This window comes from Loxodonta africana, chromosome 25 (assembly GCF_030014295.1).
Source record: "Loxodonta africana isolate mLoxAfr1 chromosome 25, mLoxAfr1.hap2, whole genome shotgun sequence".
NCBI classification, from domain to species: Eukaryota; Metazoa; Chordata; class Mammalia; order Proboscidea; family Elephantidae; genus Loxodonta; species Loxodonta africana.
Genome location: NC_087366.1, coordinates 60,561,316 through 60,577,749, shown reverse-complemented (window position 1 = coordinate 60,577,749; position 16,434 = coordinate 60,561,316). Strand labels below are relative to the sequence as shown.

Here is a 16,434-nt window from a genome sequence, read left to right as displayed (position 1 = left end):
TGAAACAAAACCAGGCAACCTCAGAGAAGTAACTAGATGATTGGTTTATGCCTTATGAATAAAAAGGTAGAAAAATATTTATATTAGTATTCACTAACAACTATATATACAAGATTGTTGTAATTAAAATTATAAATTAACATATTAAGAGTGCTTGTTTAATCACTGGGTCCTATTCACAATGAAAAGACTTATGTACATGCATGCAAAACAACGTGTGTTTTCAACCCAGCAGTAAACAGCCTATACATTTTACTTGGGATCCACAAAGAAAACTTAATGCATCACTAATTACTTGTTTAATGGAGGACCAGCAGCTCTAAGCTTGGAGTGTGGAGGTCAGTTTATGACCAGCAGAGAAAATGATCACACTGTTGCTCCAGGGATGGATTTCCAAATGGAATTTCTCTCAAGAAAGGTTTAACTAAACAGGTCTTCATTCGCAAATGGCGGAAATGTACAAATTTCCTAGATTAAAAGGGTAATCTTAAAGGAAAGTATGTCAAGGTTGCTAAAGAGGCTTAGTCTATCAGCTCTTGACTCTCATACACCTAGAAGCCGCTCCAAAGCTACTAATGACACTGCCTGAGGACTTGGCAGTGGAGAGAGTCACAGCTTCTCCTGGGAGGGAAAATAACCCCCCTCGGTGCAGTTCTCAGACTTAGTCATGGGCACCCAAACTGAAGGAGTGGTAATGCAATATTCTAGATGAAATGTCACCAATTATCATCATATATTTAATTTAAGAACATTTAATCAAAAGACATTATTATTATTTTTTTAAATCAAAAGACAGACAATTATAATTCTCAAACATTTAAATGAAATCTAGCCAGATAAATCTTTACAAGCACCATTTTAATTTTTGCTACTGAGGTTTAAGTAGGAAACATATGTTTTCATGATTCAATGCTCCTAAAAGGCTAAATACAACTTTCAATTTTTGATGCTCTTTTTCAGAAATGTTGAACGGTCACTGGCCTGTTTTTGATCTCTGATCATGAACTCAAATCACTATATTAGACATAAGAGTTAAATTTCCCACAAATCCATTGGAACTCGTTGGAGTAACGTACACCTTCCAAATGCAATTTTATTACTAGAAGAAACAGCAGGAAGACTCATAAAGCTGCAGATCCACTTTTATCTCTTTCCTTTACCATAGCTTTTGACCATTCAAACGCAGTGCCCTTCTCATTGTTTATTTCTATGACTTAATGTCTGTGAGTTCCCTAAGAACCTTAGGGAAGACCTTTTTTTCTGGGGCGGGGGGAGGAAACTTATTCATCTACTGAGATTAAAGGAGGCAAGAGGGATATTGGATCTATAGCTGGTGGACTTTTCTGTGTATTCACGAGAGAACAAGTTCATTCTCACTGATCGGAAAATCTCTGAAAACTGGATTTTATGATAAACCAAACACCAAGCAAAATTTATTTTTCTCTTACTTTTGTCTTGTAAGCAACTTTATTTTCTGCTTGGTAGACGAAGAATCAGATAGTCCTGGCAAAATATATTAATGGATTAAGAAATAAATATTTTTTTCCCCAGAAAAACACCTAAAAATTTTATACCTTCAGAAAAGAAAAGGTTGACATCAAAGCAAAGCTTAATGTGTTTTTTTTTGTTTGTTTTTTGATGGAAATTAGGTAAAAGAAAAATTTTGGCAAGGAAAAAACAATCGCTTGTTAGAAACTTAACATTACATCTTCTCCTGCAGTCTCTTCTCTTCTAGCTTCTTCCCTGAACATGCTAACTAAAGTGAGCCCCAGAGAGAAGAGAGGGTCCCCACAGTGACTCCATATTCCATTCGCTTCACATCTCTGTCTCTTTCCTTACAGCATATAACACTACAAACAACATTCTAGAATATTCTAGAAATTCTCTGTTCCTTTGACTTTCTGATACTGTTCTCTCCAAGTTCACTTCCTAACTGACCATTTCTTGTTTCCTTTATTCCTCCTTTCTGTCCTCTGAAAATGTAAACATTCTCTCCTATGTTCTCATTAAACTCTTTGTATATTCTCAGCCTTCACCAATTCATCATCGCCCATAGTTTCACCCCCATTTATATGAAAAAAAAAAAATATGAAGATGACTCCAAAACCTAAAACATTCTTAAGCTCCAGATGTATAATTTCAGCTGCTGGCTGGGTGTAAGCACCATGGATGTGTTTCTATAAAATGGTCAAAGCTGAACTTGTGGGTTTATTTCTCCCTTCATCTTTCCCATTTTATTTAATTTTAGCACTCCTAAAATTTATTTTCACAATAAAATCTCAGTTTCAGTAATCTCCACTATTACATTTATGTTATAACAATGTTACAAGGTTACAAAACCGAAGTTACAGGGTAAACTTCCTAAATTCCAAACCCTGGTCGTCTAGCTTATATTTTCCCCTAAATATGCAAATGAACCCTTATTTTAAAGAATCAATTAATTTGTACATATCATGGCTTTAGATAACACGAGAAGTTTCCAGGTTTTATTTTTCAATGATAAAAAGATAGAGCTACGACTCAGAGGGCACAGTTTAGTTTTTCTTCACAGCCTTTCTTGTGGGTAAAACCCAAAACACCCATTGTGTACTGCACAGGGTAGAACTGCCTCATAGGGTTTCCAAGGAGTTGCTGGTGGATTCAAACTGCCAACGTTTTGGTTAGTAGCTGAGCTCTTAACCACTTTACCCGTGGCCTTAAATCCTCTTCTGCATAACTAAGATGAGAGCAGCAAAGAGCACGCCCATTCGGTGTCTTCTACGAAACAGGAGCGCTTTACCGCAACCAGTGAAGAGAATACTAGCGCAGATGTTGTGACCGGTGCACACAGCAGGGAGGACTCTGTTCTGTAGACATTTCTCCTACTTTTCTCTTTCTTTCTGTAGGATCCATCTAGACTCCTAAGGACAGGCAGGCCTCCTTTCAGTTGCTTTCATCTGCTTGTGTCTATGAAAAGGCAGGCTGGATCTCATTGAAAGAGTACCTTTGCTGCTAAGCGTGCTAGAAGGCACAGCAGAGGAGGGGCAGATGGATGGACTGTAGTGTGCAGACTAAAGTATAGAAGACTTGGGTGGAAGTGATGTCGCGGGAAACCTAAGTTAGACAGACCCAAGGGAGTAAACTACGAATGTTGAGTAAAAGCCAGAGGGAGACAGATTTTGGATCAACAGGAGAAATCACTTTTTAAAATAAATCACTTTTTAAAAGATGGTACGGAGCCCCTGGGTGGTGCGAACAGTTAACGAGCTTGGCTGTTAGCCAAAAACTTGGAAGTTCAAGGCCATACAGAGGCTCCTTGGAAGAAAGGCCTAATGATCTATTCCCCCAAAGCCAGCCATTGAAAACCCTATGGAGTACAGTCCTTCTGACAATATGGGGCTGCCATGAGTTGGAATCATGTCGATGACAACTGGTACTAGTAAAGGTGGCATGCATTCACCTGGGAACTATCATTTCCCCGACCACGGAAAGTATCAAGCATAGGTTGGACAAATAACTGCTGGGAATGTTACAAAGAATATTTGATGACTTTTCAGTGTTTTTTCAACCCTGAAAAGCCATGATTCTAGTTCTGCTCAGTCATGTGGCTGGGGTTCCCCTAGCCTCTGCTGTGCCTCTGTCCAATTTTCACCTGTGTCAATTCTCTGTTTTCACTTTCTCCAGATTGCAAGTCTGATTACTCTTTTAATTTTTGTGTCCCAAATCCTGTCATTTTCCTTAAAAGAAACACTGAGTCTTTCTCTGTTATCCATATTCAGTGACCGTCTAATAATATACAAAAATAAATGAGTAAGTAGATAGTCTTATAGGAAAACAGTGTTTTACACAAGACATTCCATAATAGATACATACATCTGATATATATATTAGATAGATAATGAAGTGTGATTTTTTTGAATCTGGAGCCCTCATTAATGGAAAGTTGAAGAAATAAAATTAGCTGGACAAGATAATTTGAGATAAACAAGTTTTCAAGAACTTAAAAAAAAAGCCCCTATAGAACTGGACCAGTGAAGACATTCAGGAAGAGGTCTAGAGAATATTTTTAAGGCTAATCAATACCTGTAATCTATCTAGGAGTCTTTTAACCTCCTTAACGTCTGACATGTCCTTAAGGAGCACCAGGACATTCAGCCTTGTTGGACTGCCAACACAAAAACTTTCATTTGAAAATATACTAAATGCTAAGTAGTCGGGTTATACAAACACTAATAGTACATGTGATCAGGTTTTTATATAACTAGTAGTTATCTAAGTGAAGTAAGAGACAACTTAACAACCTATTTCATAAGACCATACTTGGTAACAAGTCTTTTATTTACATTTTATAAACCTACAAGCTTCTTATTCATACTAGATAAACTAATAAGTAAGTAACTATCTATTAAAGGCAAAATAGACTACCAAGGAAACCCAGTAATTCCTGGATGTCTGCCTTTAACCCCCTGGGGCAGGAATGGGTGGACGTAATCCCACAGAAAATGTCAGGACCGAGGAAAGAGATATCCCAATTGCCTCATAGGGAGCCTCGTAAACACGTGGCCAGGACTAGGATGGTGGCTGAGCCCTACAACCCACTTTGCATCTAATTAAAGCTCTTATTATATCACAGCTGTGACTCACAGTTCCTTGGCTCCTCTTAGACTTAGTTCTTTTTATTTAAAATTTCAAGGTAGGTAGTAATCAGGGTTAGTGGAGGAGCAGGAAAAAGCAAAAAAGACAAACGTTAAGCCTAAAGCAGTGCGGGTGGTGAGCTTTATTGGTGTGTGTTTATAGATACCCAACACATTTGTCATGTCCATTAGAACTTGCTTACCTGCTGCTGAGGTCCGCCCTGCTCCAGGAGCACTAGTCACACAGCCCACTGAATTGCAGAGAGAAATGGTGAAGTCATACATCCTATAAGGTTTCAGTCCTTTTACAACATAAGACAGTTCTTGGGATTTAGCAGTGTACAATACCTTCAAGGCGAAAGAAAAAAAAATCAGATAATATACAATATGCATAAAAAATAAATCTTGGCAGTCAAAGTTCCATGAATACAGACAGTGGCAATTACTGCCAACTACTATTAGGAAAAGGAATTTTTTTTTTCCAGAAGACTCAACAAGCCAGTATTTAATTGATAATTGTACAATCACACTGTTTTATGAGGTAATAATCCAGTTCCTGAGTGGATAAATGAGGAAACCAAGTTATTGCCTCATAAAGCAGCATGGTGGTATGGTTATTGTCACCAATGGTAGAGAAAAAGGATGGTGACATTGTCATTGCTATTGTGAAAAATCTGAACAAAACCATAGGGCTCGGCCAAAAGGATGACGGGGCAGTAATGCCCACACGCTAGTTGATGGAGCTAGCACAGAAAGATGTCACCATGTTAAATAGATACTATCCTTCTCTTAAAAAAAAAAAAAGCCATGGGGTGGGGGAAGAAGCACATTACTGAGCATCTGCATGAGGTCAACTCTTAATTATCTTTCTTATAAAATGACCCTAAACAAATTAGATCAAACAGTTGTATTTTCTGAAATACTGTCTTTATTGTACAATGTCAAGTGAAAATAACAGATCTGAGCAAAGCAGAATGAGAGGAACTCCAGAGTTCATAAACAAGTAATTAACAAACCAACACTAGGAGTTGGTCCTGTCATTATAACCAGAATTGATCAAAAGTAAATTTTGCTTAGGCTGCGGATGCAAAGGCCAGTGCAGGTACGAAGAAAAAGAAAAAAAAAATTGTCATGAAAATGGAAAGTATGCCACAAACCACACGTACGAAAACTGTATTTTTTCAAAATACTTATATACATTTACATCAAATAATCCTCCATAAATATAAACACAGGTAACTGTAAAGGTTGCAACATTCAGAGTAATTTTCTAGATCGCTTCCCTTTAGGAGTACCATAAAATTCATTTGGAATGATTGCCTGGATATCGACTTTAAAATTTCATAAGCTAAATGAGTACTTCTATGAAGCACTGTGATTGGAATACAGAATATATTGTTTACACATAACATTTTTCCAAAATAAAGGTGGTTTCAAACATTCTAAAAACCCAGGAATAATTAAGACTTTTGTATCAGTTTCTAACAATTGCATTTAGAACTCAAACATCAAAGACCTAATTATTAATTCTGTATCTCTCTAATTCTAAAATGATTATTGAACTACTGAGGATATAAATGTTTTTCTTCTGTGCAAGATGATTCAAAAATTTCTAAGAAAAATAAAACCTTGAAATGAGTTAAATTTACTGAGTAAAACCCAAACCAAACCCGTCGAAGTTGCTATTGAGTCGATTCCGACTCGTAGCCACCCTATAGTAGTGCTATAAAATGTATCATGTAGAATAAGTCTGATGGTACTTATATAATTTTTTAGAAACTGAAATTGGTTTAAGGATAAAATATAACATTAAAATGCTTTAGTTTTAATGCTGTATTTATTTTAGGAAGTTGAATCATTTTTAAAGCAAGTCATACTTTACAGCAAGAACATATAATAAAATATAATTAGAAATAGAAAGTACAGACTGTTACTAATTTTGATGGATTTTTGCTTCTCTACATATGGTTGTTATGTTACATGATTTAAAAAAAATCATAATTTGCCCCAGAACTCTTGGCATATAAAATTATCACTTAGATAAACTTTTCTTTCTCATGTACATACAGTCATTTTACATGTCTTAAAGGATGTATCTAATTTAAAATTTCCATGGGATAAATCTTTAAAGGGGTGGGAAGAACTCTACAGAAGCTTGAAATCCTATGCTGATATTATCACCACTTCTGTATATTTTCCCTGCCACATTCTTAGGCAAAGATTCCTTAAGAGTTATTTTTGCAGTAGGCATTATTCAGAAATTTTGGCTATTTTATTTACCAAGATTATAACAAGATACACTCAGTTCAGTCCAGATACAAATTTAATTACTGAGAAGGTGAAAATTTTTACCTTTTCCTGCCACTTTTGATTTAACTTCTTTGAATATATGATTAGGTGAATAGATACTTGGGTGGGTGAGAGAATGAGCAAGAGCAAGCAGGCGAGAGAGAAACAATGAAGTATATACCCTCTAATTCAGCTGCAAGGAAAGGACTTTTCAACAAACAAACAAACGTTATTTCTCTGCCCCATTAAATGATAGCTACTTTATAAAGTGCAAGATCATCCATTCCCCAAAATAATAAGAGTTAATAATGAAATGCTAAAAAATGTTTATCAGCTCTTTCAGCTCCACACCAACCATATAGGAAAGTAGAAATGGTTTTCCCATTTTACAGATGAGGAAAGTCTGAGGTACAGAGATGTGTGATATGGCAAGGAATGGGACGTGAGATACAAACTCGAACAAGTTGATTTTCAAGGCTGTTCTTATAAGCTCTGAGGTTTTTTTGTTTGTTTGTATATATGTGTGTGTGTGTTTTAGGATAGAATAACTACTATAATGCAAGTAATAGCTGTTTCAAAATTGTGTTTTACAAAAAAAGAATAGCTTACAAAGCAAAAGAATAACCAAACAACAACAAAACAGAATTTCAAGGATAAACATGGCATAAAACAAGAAAACTAAAGACCAAAGGCAGAAGTTCTAACTGTAAATTTACTTTAAGGCCCTTAGCATGCTGAATTAGTAGACTTAGTTGGTTAAAAGATATGTACTATACTAGCTTTTTTTTTTTTTTTTTGTACCTAGCTATGTTTTCATTACATGAGATATTTGCAAATTAATCAGCATTTATATCCATACTAATAGAAAAGTATACCAAGAAATCATAAATTATTCATGGACTCTTTTGCTTCTTCTAATATAAAAAATAAAATTATGCATTTTATATATATGATATACATTCTCTGTCCACTGAAATGGCTTAGAAACAATGGCAAACCCATTGGCAACATTATTCCTAGTGCACAGATTATTATCATTCCCTCTTTCTCACTAAAAGAAATCAGGGATTCTTAAAGAAATGGCTAGTTCCAAGTCTGGGCAGGATGTATACAAAATGGGTTTGGACATCTTATCGTTATCAGATAGCAAGGAAGCTGTCAAAGATGACTGAAGTTAATATATCTAAGGACTCCCACTTTCAAACATGAGACAATTGACCCTTCAAAATTGATAAAAGTTACAATTGATTGAAGTTCATCAAATTTTGTTAAAATTCATGGGTTATCAATGATATTTTAAAAAAGGTCACCTTTGTAGGATAATAGAGAACCAAATCCTTATCTCGAAAACTGGTATGTAAAAAGGAAAGAATGAAATATTTTCCCTATGAACAAAACCATGGGTAATCAAAGAGAAAAGCAAATATCTATTTTTAACTATTCTAACATCTGGATCTTTGCAACCTCAATGAATGGATATAGACATTAAGCATCAAGGACTAAAATCCCAAAAAGAGAGACAATCAGATTTCATTTGTTTTCTGAGTCTTGCCAAACACCAATGACACTCTTACAAAAGGAATTGATCTGCAGTTTGACCCAGCTGTCAGTTTGAAGGAAATATAGATGCCAGAGGAATATGTTGAATTGCACCATAAGTGTGTAATCAGCAAAATCCAGAATATGGAAAGCTCTACAAGTCAACCAGCCTGGGTTCTTCTACAAGGATACTGTAAGAAAGGACTAGAAAGGATGGTACAGACTGAAAAAGACTTAGAGAGTATATCAAATTTTAAGCAATGCACAAGAATAAATTACAATAACTACAGATGCACTATAGATGTAAAAGTTAAGAAAACACAAGAAATTTGTTATTATTTAAAAGTCAGGATAAGGATTACTTATGGGGCAGGGAGAGGGTTGTGACTGGGATGAGGCACATGGGAGGGTTTCTGGGTGGCCTGCAAAATTTTATCTCTTGACCTAGATGGTCTTTCTTTATAATAATTCATTAAACTCTACATTTGAGTTATGTGGTTACTTTGTACTTGTATTTATTAATAAAAAAAAGGTTTTTTAAAACTCAGAGAAGAGACAGGAAGACAATAGGAGCAGATAAAATTGGATGAAGGGATGGTCTAAGATGGAATTAAAAATTTAGAAGGGGTGAAAAAAGAACTATTGCATAAAAAAAGACAAAATTAGAGCACTAGAGTTAATAGTGTAGAAAACACTGCAAAGGATGTAGGAGCTAGAAATAAGAAAAATAAAGAAAATAAAAAATAAATGAATAAAGATTTAAAAAGAAAAATGATAGCTACAGGAGACAAAAAAAATCCAACATATACATAATTGGCATCCCATAAAAAGAATAAAGATTTAAAAAGAATTAAAGGAAAAAAAAAAGGATAGCTTTAGAAGCTATAAACCAAAAACCAAACCCATTGCCGTCAAGTCAATTCCAACTCATAGCGACCCTATACAACAGAATAGAATTACCCTACAGGGTTTCCAAGGAGTGGCTAATGGATTCAAACTGCCATCCTTTTGATTAGCAGCCAAATGCTTAATCGGTGTGCCAGGAAAAAGAAATAATGTATATCCATAGTTGATGTTTCTGAGGACGAAATTAAACCAAAGGAAATAGGACAATCACTTAAGTTATAGCTCAAGAAAACTTCCTGAAATAACGGATGATTTGAATCTACATATTAAGTGGGAGCCTTCTGTGCCACGGAAAATTAACCCAGCACAGTCAAGTTATGTTCTAATAGTTTAACTGAATTTCAAAGATTAAAAACAAACAAAAAAACTAATGAGGCAGTCAGGCTTGATAGTCAAGTGTATTTTGAAGAGAAAAATCAAGATGGCCTCACGCTTCTTCACAGCAATGTTCCACACCAGGGGCTGTGAAGCAACATTTATAACATCACCAAAAGGCCCCAGGGGGAGGGAGGAGATGTGTGTGAACCATGTGGCTCCACACTAACAATCATGAAAATAGAAGTCATCAGAGACTATTACCCTTATGAGCACTTATTTAGAAAATCCTGAGAGAAAAATTTCATCCAAGAGGCAATTTAGAGAAACTATGTCAAAAGGACTCATGTGAACATTGAATATAATAACCATAAAGCTTAAACTATAATAAACATAGGGATTAGCATAAAAGAACATAAATGTTGTTACAAATGTTATATATCTTGATAATATAAAAATTATTTAAAATTTAACAGGAAGGGTAAGGTAGAAACACAAGATGAAAGCTACAGTATGTATGATTCTTTCAGTTGAAATACCTAGGAGCTAAAGATGTTATCTGAATCAAATAAATCAACTTATAAGTAAATACATGTAACAGTGCAAAGGTGAATATCCAAAAATATAAGTATTATTGACTAAGGTCAACTAGTGAAGGATATGGAGCAGAAATGAGAGGAAGAGAGGAATTTTATTGTTCCTCATAATAAATAATAAATACTTTTTAAATAAAAATTAGAAAACTAATACTTTCAAAATAAAGAAGTAGAGGGACAGTGGTATTATATAAAGTGGTAGTTTTAAAGGTAATAACTGAAGAGATGCTGTAATGCACTGCCCACATACCCATAAGGACACAGGCATTCATTCCCCCAACTGCCATGAGTGTTGGCTTTTGATAACTCACATCTCTGTCCTACTCCATGAATTGCCTGTGGCTAAAAGGAGTTGTCTTGCCCAGTATCATAGCCCCTCCCTAGGGGCAGCCCACATTCCATGGGAGTAATATGGGAGTAAACCGGTCTGGTCCTTTGCCTTAACTTGAGCAACGTTATAGGGTCATTTCAGTTCCAGAGCTATGCACGGGATTAGCTGAGGCTGTTCTCACTATTGCATCACAATTCAGCTTCTTACTTTGCACAATCCTGCCTTTCTTGCTATTTTACAGTTGTTTTTTCTGAGAGCAACTCCCCAGTAAACCTCCTGCATTCAATACTCTACCAAAGAATCTGTTTCTTGGGAAAACTGACTAAAGATCAGAGGTACCAGGAGTGGCCCTAGGAAAAAAAAAAAGGCGGGGCTAAATGATACTTTGGAGTTGGGTCACATAGGAGCTGTCTGGTAATGAGGGCCTCATCACCGGTATGAGGTAGAGTACTGATGTCCTAGTGATGCAATTGTTCAACTTTCACTAGTGGTGAACTGGGATGGATTACCAGTGGGTTACCACTGGTTTGGGGGAACTAGTAATTATAAAGACTACTTTGAGGAAGGTAGTAATTATAAGAATTATGGAATCAGATGGCTCTTGCTGGGTTCTGCCAGACATATTAAGTTACAATGTCAGGTGGGCCCAACAGAAATTCATCACAAAATGGAGCTGGGTATTTGAGGTTGGGCATAAGAAAGCCAGGAGGCACAGTATGTTGTACAAGCAGATGGTCCCAGCCCCACCTCCAAGTTATCAACCACTGTTGTACTAGTGGCTCAATCTCAGCTCATACCTGTGGCCCATAGGAGGTCCCCCAGGGGCTGACAGGGTAAAAGAAAGCAGACCTGGTTCACAGACCAGCTATCTTGGTATGTGGGTGCAAGCCAAACTTGGATGGCCATTGCTCTATAGTCCTGCTCAGGGACAGACCTGAAAAGACCAGTGAGACGAAGTCCCTTAGTGTGCAGAGCTTCAGGCAGCACATCTGGTCATCCATTTTCTGTGAAATTAGAAGTATGCCAACAGATATATACCTGGACCATATGGCAAAGGCTTGGCTGTACTGGTCAAGGTGAAAGAATAAATATTGGATGATCAGGAACAAGGAAGTCTGCGGAAGAAGGATGTGGCCAGATTCACGGGAGTAAGCATGAGCTGGGGAGACCTTTGAATCTCATGTTAGTGCTCACAGAAGAGCACCTCCTTAAAGGGGTGCTAAATAGCCAAGAAGACAGAATGACTCACCCAGTTGACATCAACTAGCCTCTGTCATTGGCCAACTCTGTGATAGTAACATGGGCTATTGGATTCATCAGTCACAAGCATAAACTGGAGGGGCAAGAGTCTCTTATCCTCCATAATTGTTAGGTGTATCCAATGAGTTAGTCCATGTACACAGTAATGCCTCAGTAATGGTTAACTATGATTATTATTCTCATCAATGCTACTCGAAGTATAAATTACTAACAGGCAATATGTAACCGTGAATACAAAACCTTAAACATGTTCATAACTTTTCTTATGGGCTGTGATAAATTCCGTACTTCAGAACTTTTTCTAAGGAAATAGAAATATGCAAAATGTACTATAAGATGTTCTTATCAATGTTGCTTACATTCCCAAAAGATTAAACAGAATATAAATATCAACTGATTGTTGATTGGCTAAATGCATTATTCCACATCCAAAAAATATGATAGTGTGCAGCTACTGGAAGTCAGCTTCTTGTAAGATATTTAAGAATACATGTTAAATGGAAAAGGCAGGCCTTATGAAACAAAATTATACCAGCTTTGTTTCAACACATGTTTATATTTGAAAAAAATATAAAATCATGTAGAATATACAGTGAAACCTGTGAGAGCTGGAACTCAGTGGGACTGCCTTGTTTTTCCGAGTCTCACAAGTTTTCTGCTTTTGATAGGGTGCAGTCACCACGTTTCTATCACTCTCTATTTGGTGGAAAATACTTGAGTTTTCCTTCTCTGACAGGTTTCCACCCTACATAGGTTCTGGCTTTCACAGGTTTTACTGTCTTATGTTAAGTAACAAAATGCACCATCTAAATGAATATAGAGAGAGAATTCTGTCGCAGAGTTCTGTAAACTCAAAAAAATGACAAAATGAGGCCATAACTGAATTCTGGAAAGACATTGGTTGAAAATAACAATACCTGTGAAGATGCCACCGGACTAGATTGCTGAGGTGACTGTTTGGAAATCATATTGACGTTATACCCCACAACTTCTCCCCTTGTGACGTTATCTGTGGGCTTCTCCCAGGAGACGTTGAGAGCATGTGGTGAAAGAGGGAAGACTGAAGGCGGGATCATGAATACAGGCACTATCAACGACAAAGACAAAATAATGAACGCTGTACTAAAAGTTCTAGGACTGAATTCACAAATGTATTCTTTTTTCTGAAATACCCTTTACCTTATAAAATATTCTGAGTTTTAAAAATCAAAGAATATAGTGGTGTATATAAAAGGTATTCACTTTTTTTATATTATCTGCAAGGATGTTCTCCATCTTCATATTACCAGCAAGGATTCTTTCCATTTAAAAAATAAAAACCCTACAGGAACTTGCTGATGTTCATAAAGATAGTTATGAACATTTATGTGGATAATTGAGCAGGAAACTGTAGGTCTTACGAAGTATTTGAAAGGAGAACTCACAAAAACAGAGTATGTCTCAGTCCACAAAATTCAGGACAAGGCATAGTGATGTGGGTTTCTTATGTAAAGAAATACTTCAATAGGGTAAAAACAGTACCGTTCAGAAACTGGCAAATCCGACATGATCTAAATAACCCCAAAGAAAATTTTTGAAGCTTTCAATAAGTCTTGATTGAAATGTTCAGGGTACATACACACATATATTTCCCCCTGCCACCCTTGAGATCTTAATATGGAATTTAAATGTGCTAACTAAAGGTGTATTATCAAAGGACCTCATCACACTTCCATTAGCCAGTGACCCATAAGATTATGAGGGTCCAGTATCACAATTTCACCCATTACTTTTCATTCTTGACCTTGATTTTCCCCTTCCAGAATGCCATGCCTCATCACTTGTGCTATCGTGGCACTATCATTTGACCAAGATGGCTGGAAGTCGGTAATAGCTGCTCCAGCACAATGCACATTTTATTCATGAAATGGTTCCCTTGGACATCAACTAAAACTACCTTCATCCTCCACATTCTAACAAATTTAGATCAGGACTTGGGTTTCTTTGGATAGCCATAGGTTCAAAGTATAAAAAGAACATATTTTTTTTCTTAAAGGCTCATCAAATTTGAAATATTTTTGACTTAAAGATTAAGGTGGAGGATTAAAAAATCTTGTCTGCCTTAGTGATGATATCTGAAGAAAATTTTAAAAATCTGCCCTCCTTCCTTACCATATTGCCAACTGCTCATAAATACCCTTGTGTTTTACAGGTTTTGATGTCTAGAATTCTGTCATTATGTACCATTGAGTACATACCTATGCATTTTGAATGAGAAATAAAAACAAAAGCATATATATGAAATTAGTAAATACTGTCTCTTTCACTGAACGCAAACTGTGCTAAATCTGAGTAAGATGATGCGTGCGGCTCACCCAATTCTGCTCTTTACCAGTAACAAGTCTCTAGTTTTGGCAAACATTCCCCAAAAGACTATAACTATAGTTAAGTCATCCCTCCCTCCAACCCTTCAAGTAATAGCTAAATTGTTTGCTTTTGTTGCCCCTAAAACTTACTTTGAGTACTTTATGACTTTGAGTTATTTATGTAATCAACTCATATATTAAAAATTTCCACAGCCTATGGAAGCACTTGTAATTTTTGCTTTTCAAAATGTCCTTTAGCACTGCTGAATTTAGTTTGAGGCAATACTTGCCTTCAGGAGTTTTAAGAGTTCAAAGCATTGCCCTTTACCTGATTCTCCTGTTCTTTCTGACGTCCAAGCAGAAGACACACTACCGGCCATATTCACAGCTAAGACTCTAAACCCATAGTTGGTGTATGGCTCCAAGCCAGTGATATCTGTGGTTGTTTGAGGAGGTTGTAATGCATTTCCGTTGGCCGATTCTGTAAATGGGTGAGGACTGAGCCAGCCACTGTTTGTAAACACTCTACTTTCTGCAGACCTGCTTTCTCCATTAGAATTCAATCTTTTCATGTACAGCTCATATCTTATAATTATTCCTGGAAAAGTGAAACAGTAAACCAAGTGAACAAAGAGCTATTTTGGGGAGAGGTGGGAATAGGAATAGGCCAGTCAAAGAGTGCTGGCTTTTCATTCTTCTTCTGACTGGATCACCTGCCCATTTCCTTAGTAACCTCGTGAGGTACTTTTGAAAGACAACAAACTGAAGCATATGTGAATTATGAAATACTACTAAGAGGCACATTTGTGGGAAAACAAATCAAAAGCAAAACTGTACAAAGAGAAAATAACTATATGGATTGGTAAATTCAGTATTTTCAGGATGGATGGTCATAGTTCCTACTAAGAATAGCTAGTTATTTTGGGGAATTTGATCATCATAACTCCAATTTAAAAAATATTTTAAAATTTGGGGATTATAATTTGACTATCTCTGTGAGTTGGAATCGATTCAATGGCAGCGGTTTTGGGTTTGGTTTGACTTAGCCTAAGTTCTGTTAACATAAATATTGGATAAATTAGATAGTGAATTTCTATCTAGTTTTACCAAGTAGCTTAAAAAGTCTCAGTAGGTTTTTCTCTTAATATTTGTGTGATATTAAATTACTAAAAATCTGTGAATGTGTGTTGGGCCCATATAACCAAGGGTTCAATCGTATGAACACAAAAATTAACTTAATGGAGTCACCTAACCTACATACATTTTTAAAAATTATTTTACATCCTATTCTTGCTTAAAAGAGAAAATTTACTCTTTATGGGTGCCCTAACTTGTGACACAGTCAAATATAATGCATTTCATAAGTAAGTGTCAAATTATAAACATCACTTGTGTGGTGGCAGATGTCATTAAGAGCAAAGATAATACTAGCCTTTTAAGGGGCAATTTAATTGAATGGAATTTTTTATTAGATTAAAAGAAATATACTTGTTCCACAAACCAGGATAAATAGTGTATCTTTAGAAAGTCTCAATTATCATATCCTGCAGCTATTACCATGACTACAATTGCCAGACTCTCAGGGTGCAATTTCAAATTCCTAGTTTCCCATTCACATTTTTTGCCCAAGAAGTGGAAATCTGGGCCTTGAATGCCTACCATTTGGTTCCGACGGTGGCGCCCATTCTACGTGAAGTTCCGTGGAACTGGTCTTCTGTAGCAGAGGGGGGCTCAGCCCTTGGGGAGGAGCCTGGGCTGTGGTCACTGTAATGGGCAAGCTATGCAGACAGCCCCCACTAGTACATGCCTGCACAGAGAAGCGGTAGGTGGTGAATGGAGCCAGATTCCGGATGGTAGCTGAGGTTTCACGACCTTCGTAGGGAGAACACTGCTGGCTGCCTTCTAAAGGAGAACAGGATAAAATATATTTTTCTATAGGACCAGATTCATTTGAGGGTGCAGTCCACGTGAGTTTCACAGAATCTGAGCTAATAGGGATGATACAGCTTAAGTTCAAGCTTCCCTGTGGGACCCCCGATTTTGTCCTATAAGTGACAGCTGCACTCCTTGTTGAACCATGCACATTGGTGGTCTCGATGTAATAGGAATATGAGGTATAAGGAGACAGGGCGGTGTCTAAGAAGTACTGAATATCTGAAATAAAAAAAAGAAGAAAATAGTTACAGTCTACAAATTGAGATCGTTTCTAATTGCTTTCCTACTATATAATTTAACTACAT

At 36.5% G+C, this 16,434-nt stretch overlaps 1 protein-coding gene across 1 annotated transcript in view; it reads right to left on the bottom strand.

The window, feature by feature from the left end:
* Positions 1-16,434, bottom strand: part of USH2A (usherin) — an 894,134-nt gene that overhangs the window by 635,671 nt on the left and 242,029 nt on the right. Inside the window, exons 16-19 of the mRNA XM_003419876.4 lie at positions 15,854-16,348; positions 14,523-14,792; positions 12,767-12,936; positions 4,817-4,961 (exon numbers count right to left, since the gene is read on the bottom strand). Of these exons, the coding sequence (XP_003419924.2) occupies positions 4,817-4,961; positions 12,767-12,936; positions 14,523-14,792; positions 15,854-16,348 (1,080 nt within the window). The remainder of the gene's footprint in view (positions 1-4,816; positions 4,962-12,766; positions 12,937-14,522; positions 14,793-15,853; positions 16,349-16,434) is intronic.